The sequence below is a fragment of the Rattus rattus genome, chromosome 15 (genome assembly GCF_011064425.1).
Source record: "Rattus rattus isolate New Zealand chromosome 15, Rrattus_CSIRO_v1, whole genome shotgun sequence".
NCBI classification, from domain to species: domain Eukaryota; kingdom Metazoa; phylum Chordata; class Mammalia; order Rodentia; family Muridae; genus Rattus; species Rattus rattus.
The window spans coordinates 31,472,479-31,493,382 of record NC_046168.1 but is presented as its reverse complement, the minus strand read 5'-3'; the positions used below and the strand labels follow the sequence as shown (position 1 = coordinate 31,493,382).

Sequence of the window (20,904 nt, the reverse complement as noted above, 5' to 3'; positions counted from 1 at the left end):
ACCTCCGGAAAACAGAAATAAATGTCAGGCCAGAAGGGGGCGCCACAAGAAAGGCAAGGCTCCTCAAACTCAGGTCATCATACTGAGAGCCATCTCCCTGGACTAGGGCTGTTTCTTCTAGGCCTTAGCGGCTTGTGGATGGTCACCTGGCTGGCTGGAAATTTAATGCCCTAATCTCCCTTTATTTCCTCTTTAAATAACGGCGCCAGTCCCATTGGCTTAGGGACCTACCTGATGCCTTCAGTTTTCCTTAATTACATCTTTGAAGCTTCAAGCACATTCTGAGATATTGGGGATTAAAACTTCAACACGTAAATTCTAGGGGAGGGGCAAAATCTAGTCCCTAACATCCTAGCAGATCACAGTACTTGCCAGTATGGCTAAGGCAGACTGCTCAAAAAATCAGTTTCTGGGGCTAAACACGGAATTCCGTTGAGTAATGTAGTTGCCTGGCGTGAGGGAGGTCCTGAGGTGAACACAGAAATCAATCCTGGCTCGTAGATCTCTGCTGCACGCTTACAGTCAGCCTCCTGCCTCATCTCTTGACTAAACAGACAAAAGCAGAACCCTGGGCGTAGGCGACGCAGAATATGTCACCATCTGTAAGCAAATTAGAAACCAGGCTGTCCTCCCAGCAGCCCGCAGGCTTCCGGGTCACGTGACCCGACCACCTCCCTCCTGGAAGGGGGCGTGTCTTCGGTGTTGGGACCCTCCCCCGCTCACTGAGGCGCCGATGGCCGGGTCACGTGGAGGGCGGGGCGGGGCCTAGGGCTGCGGCCCAGCGGCGACCGGGTTCTTGGACTGCATCTTCTACGGACGAGCTCCGCCGGCCCCAGCCATGGGCAGCGAGGACTACTACCTGGAGCTGTGCGAGCGGCCGGTGCAGTTCGAGAAGGCGAACCCGGTTAACTGCGTGTTCTTCGACGAGGCCAACAAGCAGGTGAGCGGCGGCCGCGGCGGGGACCCGGCGCCCAGACGCCGGAGTGTCGCTGCACCGGCGCCGAGAGTGCCCGGTGTATTGTACCGGAGCTGAGACGCGAGTGAAAGTGCATGGGCGGTGTCAGTGTGCGAGCTGGCTTTCAGACGGTCAGTCTCAGGGTCTGGCCTGCGGTCTTAAAATTCGTCTAAGCATGTCCTGTTTGTTCGGATGAATCGAGGATGTGGTACGGTAGACATGATTCTTGAAAGGCTGAGTCTAGGTCCTTATAAAGTCTGACCATTCATGTTGCCTCTTTTCCTCAGGTTTTTGCTGTTCGGTCAGGTGGAGCTACAGGAGTGGTCGTTAAAGGTCCAGATGATAGGAATCCCATCTCTTTTAGGTAATTTGCACTTTCAGAATAATACCCACATGTAAACACCGGCGGCTTTCTAACTCAGAAAGTTGAATCATTTTGTCTCTAAGCGGCCTGTCGTGTCAGTAAGAAAAAGCAGTGGACATTTGCTAGTACAGTTTGGTTACAGCACAACTGTCAGAGTGAAATAGGGGTTGCTAGTTCAAGTGGGAACTAAAATCTCCTAGGGCACCCACTTCCTGGTACTTGAAGTTATCGAGTCCATTTGTTTTGCACTCATTTCTGCAGTGCGCAGTGCTGGACCTGGGGACTCATTGACGTTTATCCCAGCACTTCTAGAGTTTTTGCTGGGTGGTGGAAAATCCAGTGTTCCGGTGTAATGGGGAACAATCAGGGCTTCCACTGAGGTTAAAGTGACAGACCGGCTTTCCAAAGTATGTAGGTTGACAGTGTGATTGACATAGCAGTTCTTTTCATTTTCACAAGTCCCTCAGCACCTTGGCAACAGGCCTATAATCCCAGCCCTCTGGGAAGCTAAGTAGCAAATAGCTTGCAGGTTAGTGGCAGTGTAGCAAAACCCCGTTTTCAACGACAACAAAAATCTCAGAAAAATAAATTGCATTTAATATGTGTCAGCTGTTTGAAGTAAAAAAAAAAAAAACCAGCCAACTTTGTTTTCCTTTCTTTTCCTTTGTTACTTTCTTCCTTTATTTTTTCATTTTTTTGAGACAGGGTTTCTCAGTGTAGCCCTGGCTGTCCTGTAACTCAGTTCTGTAGACAGGCTGACCTTGAACTCAGAGATCCTTCTGCCCCTGCCTCCTGAGTGCTGGAATTCAAGGTGTGTTTGACAGCTTGTCTTGCTTTCTTTTAATGGCCCTTGCTCAGCACATCCTGAAAGCAGCTTTAACTGGAGAGAAGAGATTTAGCAAATACCGTTTGCCATGCTAAGCTCTATGCTAAAGCTCTGTTCATCGTGTGGGAACACTTAGGGGTGCAGCTTTGACATCAGTAGTGGGGTTGAGTAAGGCCACAGGGTGGGAAGGGAGTGATTTCTGGTTGGAGTCGAGACCTAGATAACACCAGGAGCAAAGGTGTGATGTTTTGGGGACTCTAGGTCAGATTTTATTTCCTCCCTTTGTTTGGGACACTGTCTCACTGGTACATTACCATGGCAAGTGCTCCTTAAGGGCTTGCTTGCCACTGTCTCCACAGCCCTGGAATTATAAGGGATGCCACAGTGTTGAGATTTTTTTTTTTTTTTAAAAAAAAACAGCTTTATTGAGTTAAAATTGGCTCATAAATTGCATTTACTGTGCACTGATATATCTATACACCCAGGAAACTGTCACTACAACTAAGGCAATGAATGCAGCTTTATCCCACAAGATCTCCGGTAGTCTTCAGGTGACGTGTGTGACCCCCAAGTCTCCAACCACTTGGCTGTGTCATCTGTCCACCTCACTAGCAAGTCGTTGCCTGTAGATTCTGGTCACAGCTTCAGAAATGCAATTCCTAACATTTGGCTCAGGTCTGCTGCTTCCCAGAGAGTTCTGGCGTTTTGTCAGTGGGAGTAAGGACTAGAGTTGAGAGCGGCTTCTCCCCTAACCGTGCTTTCTTCTTCAGAATGGACGACAGAGGAGAAGTGAAGTGCATCAAGTTCTCTCTAGAAAATAAGATACTGGCTGTCCAGAGGACTTCGAAGGCCGTGGTAAGACATAGCTTAGAACAGCATCGGAAAGAGAGCGGGTGCTTGGAAGAGACAGAGTCTGAGTTCTGGCTGTTTGTTCGTCCTCAGAGTCAGTGAAGTGGGGGCTCCTGAGAGCGTTTGCAGATAAGAGGACGAACAAGCTTACTTATCATTCGTCTGTCCTTAAAGGCAGTGTGTATTCATGATGCGAAATGCTAAGCCTCATCATGCCATTGTCATATGTGTTTATCGTGTCCTGTGATAATGTTCTGCCCCATCGCCTTCTCCTGGCCCCCCTCCTGGACCCCTTCTGACCTCCCCCCTAACCCCCTCCTGACCCCCTCCTCTAAGTGGCCCTTTTCTACTCTGATCATTTGTATGTGTGTGGATGTCAGTGTACCATGTGTGTGCAGTACCTGAGGAGGCCAGAAGAGGGCACAGGATCCCCTGCAACAGGAACTACAGGCTGCTGGGTGCTGACAATCAAAGCCGGCTGTTGAGCCAGCTCTCTAGCCTCTATTTTGTTTAAGTAATTTGGATTATCATGCATCTTTATATTGCTTGCTGACTGGCAACATGGATTATGGGAGGTATATTTTGATTACTTGGTAAATGAATCGTATTTCAAGTCACTTCAGCATCTGGTTCTTTCTCCACCAGATATGCTGGAGAATATTGGATTGGGATATCCAATGCTGGATCGGGTAGGAACAGGCAGATGAACACAGTTGGGCAGTTTGCTGGTGCTTCATCTCTTGGACATCCTCACTATCGCTTGCCTTGGGTTGGGATGCAGTGTGATTAGCCTAGCATGAAGAGATCCCAGGTTTGCTCCTAGTGTCACATGTCAGTCATTATTCATCCCGTTCACTGCTGTCATCAGTAAAGTAGAGAAGGAGGTGGTGGGAAGACAGGCAGACAGCTGTGTTTGCTGCTGCTTTATTTCTCTGGATTTCCAGGAAGCCTGGGGGAAGTGATGTCACCCGTTTGAGGAATATATTTCTCCTTTCCTCCCTCCTCCTTCCTTTCTGCTCCTTCTCTCTCCTTTCTCTCTATTTCCCGCTCCTTTTATGTCTCCTTTTATGGTCAAGGTTGACCTGGAACTTACTACATAGAACAAGTTGGTGTTGAACTTAGAGCAATCCTCCAGTCTCAGCTTCTTGGGTGCTGAATCCTAGGTATGAGCTGCCCACTTGGCTTGAGGAATGAGTTTTAGAAGTCTGTTCATGAGTTCCAACTGAGTGTTTAGGTGGACTCCTTTTAGTTGACTGGTAAATCTGGTTTCATTTGATCCTAATTGTCTTTATATCTTTTCTCTGTGGGTGTTTGTCCAGCTGTTTTTTAATCACTTTAAAAATCTGCTTGTCAGGCATAAGGGGACACACTCTTAATACCCCCTAGCACTCAGAAGGCAGAGGCAGGCAGCTCTCTCTGCCAGCACTTCCTACTGAGACCCTGCCTCAGAACAAAAACAAAAAATTGGTCCATTTTATTTCGTAGTAGGCTATTTAATCTGATAATTTCCCTTTGTGTATTTTTTCTGTCTTTCAGGACTTTTGTAATTTTATTCCAGATAACTCTCAGCTGGAGTACACACAAGAGTGCAAGGTACACGGCTGGTGTGGGGGAGGGGGCTTCATTCCTCACTGCAGTGTCCACTGTTGTTTGTGTGTGGAGAACAACGGTTTGGGTAGTGGACACACATTGGAATCTCTGTCTGGGGAGGTATCTGTGTTGATGGTGAGCTGTAGAGTTTGGTTGGGGGTTCAGCTATGCCAGACAGTTTCACCCAGTTTTGTCTCTTCAGCTATAAAGTGGAGGACTGATGGTAAAGGGTCACCGTCAGGGCTCTCTGGGGCTTCTTCACCGTGCTTGTAGGCCTCTGTGTCTCAGGCTTGGATCCCACCTGCCCCATCTTGTAAGGTTCTCTGAAGTGTTGTTTCCTCAATGAGTCTCCCTCCTGTATCCCTGCACCCTCTATAGGTATAGCCCTAGTCTCTCTTAATTAGAATAGCTGGGTGTAGTAAATGAAGCTGGTGGGAAGGAGTTCTGCCATGGTCAGCCCAGGGACAGCGGGGAGAGTAACCACAGTTGTCAGTGCAGGAGTAACTTTGGTACCTCATTGTTCTTGGTAAGTGGCACTCAAGATGGGGTCCTTATCTGTGAGAGGAGACTCAGGACTTAACCAAACTCCTTCCAGCCCTACAGGTGCTCTAAAGGAACAGCTCCTTGTCTGAGCCCTGCTTTGCCCCTTCTGTCTTTGGGCCACCCATTCTGTGGTCTCAGGCCCCTAGAACCCATCTTGGTTTGTGTTAACTGAAAAACTTTAGCCCTTGTATTATTGTAATGACTGTGAGAACGTTGCAGTTTGAGAGGCAGAAGTTGGAATTTCTGGCCTCTGGGTATTATCTTTCTCCCCCCCCCGCCCCCCCCGGAGTTGAGGACCGAGCACAGGACCTTGCGCTTGGTAGGCAAGTGCTCTACCACTGAGCTAAATCCCCAACCCTGGGTATTATCTTTCTATAAAACTTAGGCTTCTTTCTCTGTTCAGCAGAGTACAAGGAATTCAGAATCTTTGGTAGAAATGTTAGGACAAAAATCGGGAGAGCCGTGTTTAAGAGCGTTTGAATCTGGCATGGAAATGCTCCCCTGTAGCCCAGCATCTGGGAGGGTGAATCAGGAGAGCCCTGAGTCCAGGCTGCCTGGGCTGTAGGGCTCCAGGCTAGCCTTTGTCATAAGTGTGAGATGGAGCTAATGAGTGAGGGACCGTAACAGCCGAGCAGTGAGGTTTTGAAGGGAGCTGCACAGCCTTCAAACCAGAGCATTCACACTTGTTAAAGCTACAGTGTGTACTTGATTTGTGTGTGGTGTATGTACACAGTGTGTGTAGGTACACCTGTCCTCACAGGTCAGTGGAGGATGTGGAGTGTCCTGCACTGCGCCATTTTACCCCCTTGAGGCAGGTCTCTTACTGAACCTGGAGATAGCTAGTGGCCAGCAAGCCCAAGTCCTCCTCTCTGCTCCTCATGTCCCACACCAGCACTGTGATTATGGCCACTTGTGGACATTTATGTGGGTACTGGGGATTTGAACTCAAGTCCTCCTGCTGTGAGCAGGGGCTCTTACCCACAGGGGCATCTCTCTAGCCCCTTGCTTTTTGTTAATTTTCACTTATTTATTTTTTTGGAGATAGTGTTTCATGTCCAGACTGGCCTGCATCTTGAAATGTACCCATGGATGGCCTTGAGTTCCCAAATGCCCTGCCCTAGCCTCCTGGGTGCTGGGATTATAGACATCACAATCACAGCCAACTAAAAACCACCTTTTTTTGGAATTCTTCCAGACCAAGAATGCCAACATACTAGGATTCTGCTGGACCAGTTCTACCGAAATCGTCTTCATAACGGATCAAGGCATCGAATTTTACCAGGTATTATATCAGTTATAGATTTGCTAGAGAAAGCAAAGGCAGTTCAGCAGCCTGTGTTGTATCAAAAAGGTCCTGAAACCAACCTTTTAGTTGAGGAAACATTATACAAAAGTAAAAGTTCCTAAAACTGACTGTCAGCCCCAGTTTGTACATGGTTCAGTTTTCCTCTGGACACGTGCATTTATCATTGTTATTTTTTTTTGCAGTGGGGCTCCTGCACATAAACTTGTGTGGTGTGGGTTTTTCTTGCATAGCAGTATGCTTTGGGGGTTGTCCCCAGATTTCGTCCTGAGAATAGTTCTGCTCTGTGGACAATATGCTGTTTGCCGTGTCACTTCCTGTTACAAGATGTCTGGCATGTTTCTTCATGTTCATGGGCAAGCAATTCTTGTAATTGCATAGATACAGACAGACACCATTACATTTTTCACAGATGTCCATGCTTTGAGAAATAGTGTGGGACTCTCTTGTCCACATTGCTGCTGGGCCTGAATCTCATTGATCTGTTGACAGTTGCCTTCTCAGACGGGCAAAGATTCTCACTGTCCTCTTAGGACAGTGGGTCACAATCCCTATCACAAGGGTAACCTAACACCATCAGAAAACACAAATATTTGTAACCATGGGCTTTTCTACCTGCACATGACTCTATAATGACTCTGAGACTGAATTATTTACGAGTAAATGCCTAGGTCTTAGACTTGGTCTTGTTCCCTGACCAGCCGTTACTTAATTAACCCATTTATTCTATTCTGAGTGCCACAAGGCTGGCTATCCCTCCTCAGATTCATGTCTGTCTACTCAGAGTTCAGGGCAAATCTCTTCCTGAGCCTGACTTTATCCCAGAGTCTCCTTTTCTGACGGGAACTCCCATATCCTATTTCCTGACTCAGCGTCATGGAGGAGCCTTGACAGCAGTGTAAAATCAAATAATGAGCATGAAGAGCACTGTAAGTTTAAATCCTTACACAGAGAAGGGGAACCTTGGACACAGGAGGATAGAGGCCTCCCTACAGTCATCTTTAAAAATATCTGTGCTGGTGCTTAAGAGCACTTTCAGGATCATAGTGGGTCGAAGACATCTGAACTTCAGTGCCAAGGTATTCAAAACCTCTTCTGACTTTCATAGGTGTAAGACCTGCGCATAGTTCATATCGTATTTTCCAACACACACACACACAAAACATTTATATACATAAGACAAAATAACACTGGAAAAACACTCGGTTCTCTCTAGTGAGTAAGTACGTTAGATCCCCAAGACACAAGTTAGGGCTGGTGAGATGGGTCAGCGCTTGTCACCCAGTCCTTGTGATCTGAGTTCCTTCTGTCATGAGAGAACTGTCACCCCGAAGACGTCTTCTGATTTCCATGTGCACATTATGACATACTCGTGTCTCCATATACATAATAACAACAAAGAAATAGATTAAAAAGAAAGAGAACTCCAGTATGTTCTTTATGGCTCTCAGTGTGTGTGTCTGTGCCACAGTGCACATGTGGAGGTCAGAGGAGAACTCTGTGGAGTCCCTTATTTCCCTCCGTCTTTTTGTGGGTCCTGGGATCAGGTTTAGGGCAGGCAGTCTTTACTTGTTGAGCCATCTTTCTGGCCGTGTACGTTCTCATTTTGTGAGGCTTGGGTGAGGATGTTCATGCTTGGCCTTGATTTCCCTCTTGGTTTTTTGGCATGTTGCTGGGTGAGTGTTGGTATCTTGAGTCTGCAGTGTTCTTAGTGTGCCAGAATATGGAGAATAGATGTGCCTAGATTCTGAAGGGCTGCACTTGCAAAGCGGTCTTACGAATAGTGGGGTTAGGAAGAAGAAGCCTGGCCTGATCAGCCAGGTGGAGTGGAGAGAGAGCTGGTGGCTCTCATGTTGTGCTGTCTCTCAGAGTGTAGGAAAGAGTAAATTAATGAGGGGTGGAAAGCGCCAGGCACACAGCGCCATAATAAATACAAGTAGCAGTTAGCTGTACGACCCTGGGCTGCATTGTTTGGGTTTTGTGGTGGTGGTGACTAAACTGGCTGGGTCCTCCTGTTTCCTATGCAAGCTCTCGTCCACTGGTTTATCCCGACCTTGGTGGGCTTTCTGTGCTCTTTATTTACCTCATTTGTCGTAGCAGTCTCTTAACGTGAAGATCCCTTTTCTTGACCTTCGTCCCAGGTGTTGCCTGAGAAGCGAAGCCTCAAACTCCTGAAGAGCCACAACATCAATGTGAACTGGCACATGTACTGTCCCGAGAGCTCTGTGATCCTGCTGTCCACGACAGTCCTTGAGAATGTCCTGCAGCCTTTTTACTTTAAGGTGAGAGTGAGCCTCAGCCCCTTAAAATAACCTCTCTACCCAGCTCTAAAGCTAGTCGGTCCTATGAACGCCGCCTCTCAGACCACTAGAGGGTGCCCTTCACCATCCCAGCAGTCCAAGGATGTCCCGTGGGGGAGTTTCGAAGACCTGTCTCCATTGCTTTAATGCCGGGCAGGCTAAAACATGAAGGAGTGCCCTAAATGTTCCTAAACTTCCCCCTAAACAGGCTGGCACCATGTCGAAGCTTCCCAAGTTTGAGATTGAGTTACCAGCTGCACCGAAGTCAACTAAACTTAGCCTCTCAGAACGAGACATTGCGATGGCGACCATGTATGTCTGTCTTCAGAGGGTGCTGTGTGTAACATGACACTTTTTTAAAAAGTTTTATTTTTCTGGGTATGCTTTATCTGTATGTGTGTGCACCTCAGAGGCCATAAAGGGTGTCAAGTCCCCTGGAAATGGAATTACAGCTGGCTGTTAGCTGCCATGTGGGTGCTGGGAACTGAACCTGGGAGCTGAGGTGTGACTTATCGCAGTAGAATGCACTTTCCTTCTTCTCTGTTCTCCGCTTGGCCACCCAGTTTAGGGAGTCGAAAAGTGACTGCTTTTTTGGCTCAATTCTGGGTGGGGACTGGTAGGCGGGGCCAAGCTCATTGCTGGCACCCAGTAGGTGACATCTGCTGTGGAGAGTGCCTGGCCCATCCTTCTGTTACGGCACATGTCCTCGTTCTGTGAAAGGAAGCAGCTAGAAGGGAAATAACCAGTGGGTGTTGTGACTGTTGACCTGTATTTCTTCCCTGCCTTGAATTGTGTGCTTGGCTGTGTGGTGCTCTTACAGAAGACTGTAGTCAAACTGTATGTAGAGGACTCTTACTATCCCTGTAAGGCTGGGTTGGAACTTGTTCTGTAGTCAAGATGACTTGAACTTCTGATCCTCCTGAGTGCTGAAATTCTGAACATAAGCCACCATACTCAGTTTATGGCATGCAGGGGCTCAAGCCAGGCCTTTGTGCAGCTAGGTAAGCCTTACTCTAGTAGCTCAGCTACGTACCCAGCGGAGAGGAAGGACTCTGGAATGGCCACGATGACTTCTCTCTCTCCGACTAGATACGGGCAGCTCTACGTCCTCTTCCTGCGGCATCATTCCCGGACCTCCAATAGCACAGGAGCGGAGGTGGTGCTGTACCATCTCCCACGGTACGTCTGCCTCATGCCCTCTTCTCTCTTTGCTTTTAAGTTGAGCTGAGGTGTGCTGACCTCTCCCTCTGACTTCTGTGCTCTCTTACAGAGAGGGTGCGTGTAAGAAGATGCACATCCTGAAGTTGAATAGGACGGGAAAGTTTGCCCTAAATGTAGTGGACAACCTGGTAGTTGTCCACCATCAGGACACAGAGGTAACGTCTCCTGGGGAAGCTTCGGTTGTCTGTGTGGGGCCCTTTGATAGGCTTTGTGAGAACTGGCAAACCTGACTCGGGTGGGAAAGAGCGTAAGCTCCAAGGAGTTAAGTTTACCTGATTCTCTAACAGTTTATTAAATAAAAACGATTCCAGTTTGGGGATGCAGTTTGCTAGGCAGAGGGCTTGCTTCGTTCGTCCCATCCCAGCTTTGCTTAAAGATCAGCTGTGATGGTGCACACCTGTTATCCCAGCACGTGGGAGGAAGAGGCAGGAGGATGAGAAGTTCAAACAGTCGTTAGCTCTACAGTGGGTTGGAGGGCAGCTTGGGCTACATGAGCTGCTGTCTCAAAAAACAAAACAAACAAAATAAAAAAAAAAAACAAAACAAACAAAACAAAAAACTAAGGAAATTAAAAACTTTAAGAAGACATCATTTGATGTGATCTTTGTACTCTTGCTCATTCTTGGATTGATCCAGCTGAGCTGGGGCCTGCTACAGACCTGTGTGTGGGTGTGGATAGCAGTATCTGACCAGCGTCTTGGACGCTGTCCTGCCCATCAGTCTGCTATAGGTCTTGCTTTTCCAAGTGGTTAGCTGAGCGCCTGGTGGTAGGCCAGCCACATCTTTCCTCTACTTTGCTGAAGGGTCCTATTGCTATGTCTCTAACTAATGGAGATGTTGTTTCAAGTTCAAGTGAAGTTTATCTGCCTGTGTCTCTTTGAGATCTTACAAGGAAGCAGGAAGCATTTGTGAAAGCAATAGCAGTGGGAAGGAGAGTGTGATGTGCATAGCCGTCCTCTGAGGGAGAGCTGGGCTGGGGTGGCTGGGCACAGGCTTCCAGACCAGCAACAGGTGATGTGTTTGCTCCTACTGTAGACGTCAGTGATATTTGACATCAGGTTACGGGGAGAGTTCGACGGCACAGTCACCTTCCATCATCCTGTGCTTCCAGCGCGATCAATTCAGCCTTACCAGATCCCCTTGGCAGGTAAGAGAAGTTCTGCGAAATGGCAGTGCTGTCTTTTTCCCCACAGGGCCATATTCTTGTTAGAATCTTCTGGGGTCACGCTCAGAATGGGACAGGGAACGAGGAGAATCCCCAATCTGCTTTATTTTGCAGAGGAACATTTGTTTTCTTGTTTTGGGATGCTGGGGATTGAACTCGACCTTAACATTTTCTGTTTTCCTGTTTCTGTAACCCTGGGATTACATTCAGTTGACTATGGCTAAATAGTTTTATTGGAGTTACATGCCCCTGCATTTTCATACTCTGTGTTTGGTTTTTTTTTTTTTTTTTAGATTTGCTTTTTACGTATTTGTATGTGTCTGCATGTATGTATGAGCATGTGTGTTTGGATGCTGTCAGAAGGCAGAAGAGGGTGCTGGATTCCCTGGAGCTGGAGTTACATGTGGTTGTAACTTTGAGGATGAGGATGCTGGAGACTGAATTCAGGTCCTGTGTTAGAGCAACAAGGACTTTTAGCCACTGAGCCAGCTCGCCAAACCCTTGTGTTTGGTTATAGCAGATGTGGCCAATGGTTAGTCACATTAACCCCACAGTCGGGGAGGAGGTCAAGAGATTAGTAGGTCAGTAGTTCAGAAAAGAAATAGTCCCATTCATAACAGGCCTCTAATAATACTGTTACTGTAATTTTATAGGAGACTACAGTCCAGTTAGCTGGCTGTCTCTGTTTTGTTAGGAGACATACTTGTCAGCTGGCCTGTGGCAGTTCTCAGCCTCTGATTTCCTTGTGCTTTTGTGCAGACAATTGAGAGCCACGCTCTAGGTGGTAGATTGGTCAGCAGGCGCTCAGCCTCGGGTAGCTGGCTCATCTTACAGGCTCAGAAAATGTCTAGTGGCATCTGGCTTTTCCTGGATAACATTAGCAGTAAGCAACGGATGAGAGCAAATTTTTGACATGGGTAAAACCACTGTAAACATGTAAAACCCTCAACTTTGATCCAGTAATAAAGAAGCAATAAATAGGCTGTTTGCTTGAGCAAGGTGCAAATTGAAGTGGATCAGATTAGTCCAGAAAAGACTGTCCAACATTCTTTTATTCTGGCAATAATTACGTAGTAAGTCTAGTTGTCTAGAAAGGTCACTCCTGACATACGAAAATAATGAAAATAAACTATTGCCGAGAGGGCAGGAATACGTGGGTTGCTGGGGTTTTAGGCAGTCTGGGTAGGTAGAGCATGCCTTCCAGGGGTCTCTGGAGATTGAAATGCGCATGCTCTCCTGAGGCCCACGATAGGCAGTGTAATTTTCCTCTTCAGTCCTGTGAGCCAGTGCTTCGCTGAAGCTTGAGTGACTGCACAGCCGTCATCTGGATGTGGACTGTGTTAGATGGCTGTCTTACCTATGCAGCTAGGCAGCACGGCCTTCTGATTGTAGTTGGGCAGGTGGCACAGAATGGGAACCCTGCTTAGCTTGAGGAGCACTCTTGGTCCCCAGGCTGCAGGACAGCCAGCAGAACTGGTTGAATGAGGCCCTGCCATGAGAGGGTGGGCTGCTTAGGTTGGCCCTCTTAGGCCTAGATCTGTTCAGTGCAGCGCAGCGCAGCGCAGAGGGTAGGGAAGCTCACTGCTCAGCAGTTACCCGCAAGCTGGCTTCATTCGACCCATCAGTGAATCTGGGTAGTATTTTTGAGATATCTGGGTCAATTTCTTAGGGGTTTAATGTGTACATTTAAACGGTGATGCCTCATTTCTGGTTAAAAACAAGCTCAGGGCAGAGACGTGGCTTATGGCGAAGAGCACTTGCCGAGCCTGCAGGGCACCTGGGTTTGGTCTCTGGTACCCGTGTGGTGGACAACTGTCTGTGACTCCTCTCCTGGCCTCTTCAGGCACCGGACTTGGATGTGGAACGAGTGCACACGCGCGCGCGCACGCACGCACACCCATAAAACATTTAAAATTAAACCTTAAAACCAACTTCTGTGAGGGAAGCTTTGACAAATTTCCTCTTCCTGGAGACACATTTTCATGCCAGTGCTGACACCCTCCCTCTTGTTGCTCAGAGGTGTCATTAATGAGGCAGGGTCCTCCCCCTCCCCCTCCCCTTCCTCCCCCACCCCACCCCTAACTATAGTCAAGTCCTGCTGCTAGAGCCATTATAAAGTCTTTACCGTCATCAGGACAAAACGGCAACCAACAGATTGGGAAAAGATCTTTACCAATCCTACATCTGAGAGAGGGCTAATATCCAAAATATACCAAGAACTCAAGAAGTGAGACTCCAGAGAACCAAATCACCCTATTAAAAAATGGGGTACAGAGCTAAACAAAATATTCTCAGCTGAGGATTATCGAATGGCCAAAAAGCACCTACAGAAATGTTCAACATCCTTAGTCATCAGGGAAATGCAAATCCAAACAACCCTGAGATTCCACCTCACACCAGTCAGAATGGCTAAGATCAAAAACTCAGGTGACAGTAGATGCTGGCGAGGATGTGGAGAAAAAGGAACACTCCTCCATTGTTGGTGGGATTGCAGACTGGTACAACCACTCTGGAAATCAGTCTGGAGGTTCCTCAGAAAATTGGACATTACTACCTGAGGCTCTAGCTATACCTCTCTTGGGTATATACCCAAAAGATACAACATACAACAAAGACACATGCTCCACTATGTTCATAGCAGCCTTATTTATAATAGCCAGAAGATGGAAAGAACCCAAATGCCCTTCAACAGAGGAATGGATTCAAAAAATGTGGTACATCTACACAATGGAGTACTACTCAGCTATCAAAAACAATGACTTTGTTTTTGATATTCATATCAAACTATGAAATTCATAGGCAAATGGAATGAACTAGAAAATATCCTGAGTGAGGTAACCCAATCACAGAAAAACACACTTGGTATGTACTCATTGATAAGTGGATATTAGCCAAAAAGCTCAAATTACCCAAGATGCAATCTACAGACCACAGGAAGCTCAAGAAGAAGGATGACCAAAATGCAGATACTCCCATTCCTTCTTCTTTTTTTTTTTTTTCCGGAGCTGGGGACTGAACCCAGGGCCTTGCACTTGCTAGGCAAGCGCTCTGCCACTGAGCCAAATCCCCAACCCCTGCTCCCATTCCTTCTTAAAAGGGGGAAAATATCATAGAAGGGGATACGGAAGCAAAGTTTAGAGCAGTGACTCAAGGAATGGCCATTCAGAGCCTGCCCCACATGTGGCCCATATATATACAGCCACCAAAACTAGATAAGATTGATGAAGCTAAAAAAATGCATGCAGAAAGGGACTCTCCTGAGAGACACATCCAGAGCATGTCCAATACAGAGGTCAATGCTAGCAGCAAACCACTGAACTGAGAACAGGACCCCCTTGGGGGGAATTAGAGGATGTGTTGAAAGAGTTGAAGGATCTTGCAAACCCGGAAGAACAACAATGCCAACCAAAAAGAGCCTCCAGGGACTAAACCACTACTGAAAGAGTACACATGGACTGACCCTGGGGGCTCCAACTGCATGTGTAGCAGAGAATAGCCTTGTTGGGGCACCAGTAGAAGGGAAAGCCCTTGGTCTTGCCAAGGTTGGACCCCCAGTGTAGGGGAACATGGGGGAGGGCAATAAGGGGGATTTATAGGGGGAACACCTGTACGGGGGAGGGGAAGGAATGGGGGCTTATGGACAGGAAATGGGAAAGGGGAATAACCTTTGAAATGTAAGTAAAGAAATATATAATAAAAAATTTAAAAAAAGAAAAATAATAATAAGAAAGAAATACCTAAACAAAACAAAACAAAACAAAATCTGTCTTTGCTCGGCTCGGTTCTCCTTCTAGCAGGCTCCCTGACTGCCTCCTCTCACTTTGGTTCTCTGTTTGCAGGTCCTGCTGCCGTGACCAACCAGTCTCCCGTCCCCTGTAAACTCTGTATCCTCACAAAGGTGGTGGCACTGTGCACACAGGGCAGTCTCACTGCCCCACTGCTGGAGCTGCTCTGGGGAGGCAGGCCTTCTGTGGCCTCAAACGTGGGGGTTGGGCAAGTGCTGAGTGAATGGGGCTTCCCTTTTATCACCCAATGTTCCCAGTGTGGATTTTCCTTTAACGTACAGATTCCTCCTCGTGGATCGTCTTCCAACCAGACATCATCATCAGTGCAAGCCAAGGTAGGTCTGGGGGCCATTGCCCACTTTAGTCCTGCCAGAGTGACTTCAGTATGAGTCTTTGAGGTGACTGACCCTCCCCTCAGCCTTGAGAGTAGGACTGCGTTTCATCCTATACCCTCCTCTGCAGGGGCTTTTCCATGAGCATGTATGATTCTTATAGCTAAAGTGACTAAGAATGGCCAATCCCAGTTTGATTCCCACGGCCATTTCAGAAAGCTGCCCATGGTGAGTGGTCTGCATTCTCATTCTCTAGCCCCACTCCCTGTGTTCCTGCCCAAGACCCCTGTCCTTCACCTTCCCAGCAGACAGCTCCTCAGCCTGCTGTCTCTCCCTGGATAACGGCCCGCGGCGTTGCACTTGAGAACTTCGCACCAGTTTCCATGGTTTTGAGTGTCCAGCCTCACCCTCTGGGGTTCTTAGGTAGACACCCACTGTATACAGTGAGTGCTTCTCTTCTGTACACTGACAATCGGGCCAGCTCTTGGAAACTGAGAAAGGCGTCACTTTTTTTTTTTTTTTTTTTTTTTGATGTGACATACCTTTCCCTTGTGGACCTCTGGTGGCACCAGCTTGCCTGTTAGCACTCAAATAGGCCGATGAGTGGGTGGGTATTTCACTGATAGCTTATGGGGTTACCTCTTGCACCCATGAGCTAGTACAGCAAAAACTCAAGTACCTGGTACACAGCCAATGAGGGGGCTAGCACGTTAGAGGGGAAGGAGTCCTCTGGATTGAGCTGCTGTCCTTGGAGACAACCGTGGGTGTGACTCTCAGTGCAATTCTTCACGCATTAGAAATCAGCTAAGTTTTCTAATAGTGTGACTGTCAGGTCTTCCACAGTCAGCCTCCTTCCTGGACATCCTAGCTCCATGTTGGTCGGGAAGGAAGGGCCGTTAACTGTATTTGCAGTCCTTAACCTGGGGCGGTTGGGACATTCTTTGTTGGGTTTGGTTCTGGCTATCGCACACTGATGAACATGCTGCCCCTTAACATCCAGGTTACCTCTGGAACCTGCAGGTGAAACTTCAGCCCATAGTGAACCTCTTGCCAGATAAAGGAAGACTGATGGACTTTCTCCTCCAGAGGAAGGAGTGCAAAGCTGTCGTTCTGTCTGTCTGTTCACAGAGTAAGTGCACTGACCCTTTCCCACTGTCTGTGGAAAAGCACCATCTCTTTATTTAATTACACTTGTGCGTGTACATGTATAGGCACATGTGATGGCACACATGCACAGTACATGTCTGGATCTCAGAGGACGGCTTACAGGAGTCTACTCTCCTTCCATCGTGTAGATCCTGAGATAGAAGTCGGGCAGTCAGGCCTGACGGCCTGAGTTTATTACCTGCTGAGCCTCCTTCCAGGGTGCCCAACCCCACCTTACAACTGGGAATTGAACATGCCTTTCACACTCAGGCCGGCACACTTGAAGGATGGATTCTTAACCTCATAGGAAAGACTGGGAGATACACACAGGACTTGTAGACTGACAGAAACCCACAAGTAGGCAGAAAGCTGATTACGTCTTCTGGTGACACTGGTCCTGACTGATTTTAACATTTCCTTGAAGGTCCTCAAGGCAGGGTTTGCATTGGTCACCCTCTGAGACTGCCATGTCACCAGCACGTGGGGATCCTGATTACAGTGGGTCTGACCGTGTGCATTGTACTTTCCAGTGCTGAGTGAGTCAGACAGAGCCACGCTGCCTGTGATAGCCACCGTTTTCGATAAACTCAACCATGAGTACAAGAAGTACTTGGATGCTGAACAGAGCTACACAATGGTAAGACAGACTGTATTGGAGAGTCCTGCAGTGTGACGTGGTCATACAGCGTAACGGCTGAGGGCATCTGGCTCAAGGCTTCACTGTTCTGCTTTTTAAAATCTGTTTGTGCTTTTGTTTGGTTATGTTGTAGAAAGACAATCAGCCGTGGCTTTTAACAGAGCAAATTAGAGATGTGATTTCTTTCCACTGGTGCTTGCCTTTCTCCTTTGCAAATATTTACAAATATCAGGTTATCTAGAGGGACATTTGGGCAGCGCGTGTCCAACATGCAACACGTACTTGTATGAAACCTAAAAGTAAATTCTAAAAGATGGTTATTTCAACTAAGAATAGATGAATGTGTGTGTGTGTGTGTATCCCCCCCCACCCCCTCACCCCCCTGCTGAGAACCAAACCCAGGGCCTTGTGCTTGCTAGACAAGTGCTCTACCACTGAGCTAAATCCCCAACCCCTTGTGGTTTTTTTTTTTTTTTTTTTTTTTTTGTTGTTGTTGTTTTGTTTTTTGTTTTAAAGACAGGGTTTCTCTATGTTGCTGTCCAGGTTGGTCTTGAACTCAGAGGTCCACCTGTCTCCTGAGTGCTGGGATTAAAGCCTTGTTTTTTTTTTAGAGTCTCACTGTGTACCTCTACCTCTGGCTGGCCTGGAACTTGGTTATAGAGAGTCCTCCCAAGTCTTAGGCATGTGCCACGACACCTGGCCAAAATTTTATTGATGAAATGTGTCCTTTGACAATTTCCTGTACGTCTGCAGTGTTGTTTCCTCACTTCCCGGTCATCCCTCCTGTGTCTCCCCTCCTGCCCCTTACTCCTCTTTCCTGTTACGATGGCTTTGTTTTATGACCCACTGATTTTAATGAGGACTGCCTAATGAGCACAGATTTGCAAAAGTCCCTTGGAGCCTGGTTGGGATCATTACTGGGTATTCAACCGGAAGGCCATGGCTGTCTCTTCCCAGACAGTTCAGCAGGGAAATTTAGGGTCCCATGAGCCCCTCCAGATCCACGACTGACAGGGCCAGTGCATTGCAGTTGTGTGAGATGTCTGTGTCAAGCTTATGGGTGGTATTTTGCAGCCCTTTCTTGGTCTTCTGGCATTTACATTCTTTGTGATGTTCTCTGAATCTCAGAAGGGGCTGAATATTCAACATTTATCCTCAGCATCTGGGCAGCCACACAGATATCCTAGGACAAGTACCCTGTGAGCCACTGGTTAAGTACCAGCACCATGCATTTCAGTTAATAGACAGCACGTGTTCAGTGAAAGGTAGGGAAAAAGTTACTGTGGCTTATTACTAGGTACGAAACTTAGTTCTTCCACTTTTCTAAATCGTGAAAGAAACTTGGGACAAGTGGGAGAAATTATTTCAAGGACATGCTTAGCAACAGTGGACACTGTTTTAAGCAACAAACTGAGACCCCCACTTTGCATGGCTATTTGAGGTTAGTGAGTCCTGGGCCACTGAAGGGCAGGCTGCCTGCATTACCTCTCCTTGTTCTGTGTCAGCCGTCTGGCTGTGCCTCCTTCCTCCTCTTGGTCCTTCTGGTGGTGTCCTGGGCTGAGGGCTTGAGCCCAGTGGCAGACCCTGGGCTATGCCAGACTGCTTATCAGCTGTCAGGAAGCAGCGGTCTGCACTGAGCTGCTGCTCACTAGAGATAGAACAGCTGGCACAGCTCACAGCTCTGTCGTCTGAATAATTCCCATTACACTGGCCTGTGGCTGTAACTTGGTGGTAGAAATGTAGATTGGTGAAGCCCTGGATCCATTTCAAGGACTACAGAATGAATTCTAAAATGCCAGCATAGAGCCTTTACTGTCTGGCAGAGCTTCATGAATGAGGGCTCAGCTGGCCAGGAGAGTCAGGTCAGTTCAGTCTTCAGAGGTTGGGAAAAGCATGACTGGCTTTATTTGATTGCAGTCTCCCACAAACCCTGGAGTGTCTGGCTTGTGTCTAGAAACTTAAGTCTTGAGCGAACTATAGTGGGTACCATTTCTGTGGAAGATGACTAAGGTCACAAGTTGTCCCTCTTTAGGCAGTAGAAGCAGGGCAAAGCCGGAGCAACCCACCTCTCAAAAGGCCAGTGAGGACCCAAGCCGTGGTAGACCAGTCTGATGTGTACACACACGTGCTGTCACCATTTGTGGAAAACAAGGTATGTAATGGTTTCTGGTCTCCCGAGTGGGTTACTGAGAGGGCAGCAACAGAATCCACACTATGGTTAAATTAAGTGGTATTGCCCTGGGAGAGGGTCTTAGGCCATGAGGCTGGCTTCTAGTAGACTTATACTTGGTCACTAGGACGTACGGTCCATAAGGATTTGTCTACACCAGCAGACAGGATCAGTGGGCTGCCTGTAGCTCCTTTTGCAACTCACATTACAAGACCCCCTTCTTCCTCCACAGGAGACGCCACCCAAGTTTGTGATAGCTGTGCTGATGGAATACATCCGTTCTCTGAACCAGTTTCAGATCCCAGTGCAGGTACCTTCAGAGGGCTGCTTGCTATCCTGAGTTAGAGGAAGGAGGTCAGAAGAGATGGCTGAAAAATCCGCAGACCCCGGGGTGATGTTAACATGTCGGCCATCAGTGGGGATGGGGAATCTGGTTGAGAATGCTTTGTTACAGCTAAATTATGGGAATGTGGCCAGCCACATAGTCCGGCCACTCAACGATGTTATTTACCTTCTTCCTGTGTCCCCAGCATTACTTACACGAACTTGTCATCAAGACACTTGTCCAGCACAACCTATTTTACATGCTCCACCAGTTTCTGCAGTACCACGTGCTCAGCGACTCCAAGCCTCTGGTCTGTATCATTGGATGTCCATTTTGTAGTCTCTAAACCTCCCCGTGGGAACCTTCCAACTGAGGCCGGCTGAACCCCTGTCTTTCAGGCTTGCTTGCTGCTGTCCCTAGAAAGCTTTTATCCTCCTGCCCACCAGCTGTCTCTGGACATGTTGAAGGTACCCGCCCTGCCCAGCTTCAGGTATCGCCAGCGTTCTCTCCTGTGCTTGCCCTGACTGCTGTCTTCCTCACTTTCAGAGACTTTCAACAGCAAATGATGAGATCGTAGAAGTGCTTCTGTCTAAGCACCAGGTGCTGGCTGCCCTAAGGTTCATCCGGGGTATTGGCGGCCATGACAACATTTCCGCACGAAAATTCTTAGATGCTGCTAAGCAGACTGATGATGTCATGCTCTTCTATACCATATTCCGCTTCTTTGAACAGCGAAACCAGCGTTTGCGAGGGAACCCTAACTTCACACCAGGTAAGGGAAGGCCCAGGGTGACCTCAGGCAACGGTGGGGGGGGGGGGCTTTCAAGAAGTTCAGGGTGGAATTTAGGCATCTGGGGCATATTATTTTATATCTGACCTTGGAATCTCTATATAGACGAATCAGGGACAGGAATGCCTCAGTTTAAATGGTGATAAAACAGGATGCAGGAGAGGAGCTTATGTTGTGTGTACACAGTACAGGTGGCCTGAGTGACAGGTCAGGGATGCCCTGGTCTGACAAGGATGTAAGCCGTGACTGCTGAAGGTATGAGTTCTGCAACAGACCTCAAAATGTAGGAGGTATTTTATTAAAGAAAAATAAGTTAAAACCCAGCATACAACCCATGAGCATTGTCTGCACTCCGTCTTCTGTCACCTAAGCTACATTTTTCCTGCAGGAGAACACTGTGAGGAACACGTAGCCTTTTTCAAGCAGGCTTTTGGAGAACAAGCTCTAATGAGGCCTACAACATTCTGAAGTCCCTCAACGGTTTTAATATAAAAATGTACAAAGTTAATTTATTGCATTAATAAAGCTCTTTAAACTACAAAAGTGTTGTAATAAAGTACCTACAGCATCCTCAAATGTTGCTGACTCCCAAAACCAGGAGAG

General features: G+C 47.6%; 1 protein-coding gene across 1 annotated transcript; it reads left to right on the top strand.

Annotated features, from left to right (window-relative positions):
• Window positions 1-746: 746 nt before the first annotated feature.
• Rmc1 (regulator of MON1-CCZ1) lies at window positions 747-20,871 on the top strand. Its single transcript, XM_032885344.1, has 20 exons — window positions 747-940; window positions 1,243-1,319; window positions 2,916-3,000; window positions 4,531-4,587; window positions 6,323-6,409; window positions 8,572-8,712; window positions 8,939-9,042; window positions 9,820-9,909; window positions 10,001-10,106; window positions 10,987-11,098; window positions 14,956-15,000; window positions 15,183-15,236; window positions 16,234-16,362; window positions 16,910-17,016; window positions 19,049-19,168; window positions 19,419-19,496; window positions 19,717-19,821; window positions 19,910-19,978; window positions 20,058-20,283; window positions 20,690-20,871. Exons 1-20 carry the CDS (start codon window positions 839-841, stop codon window positions 20,767-20,769), a joined length of 1,974 nt encoding a protein of 657 aa, XP_032741235.1. The 5' UTR covers window positions 747-838; the 3' UTR covers window positions 20,770-20,871.
• The last annotated feature ends 33 nt before the right edge of the window (window positions 20,872-20,904 follow it).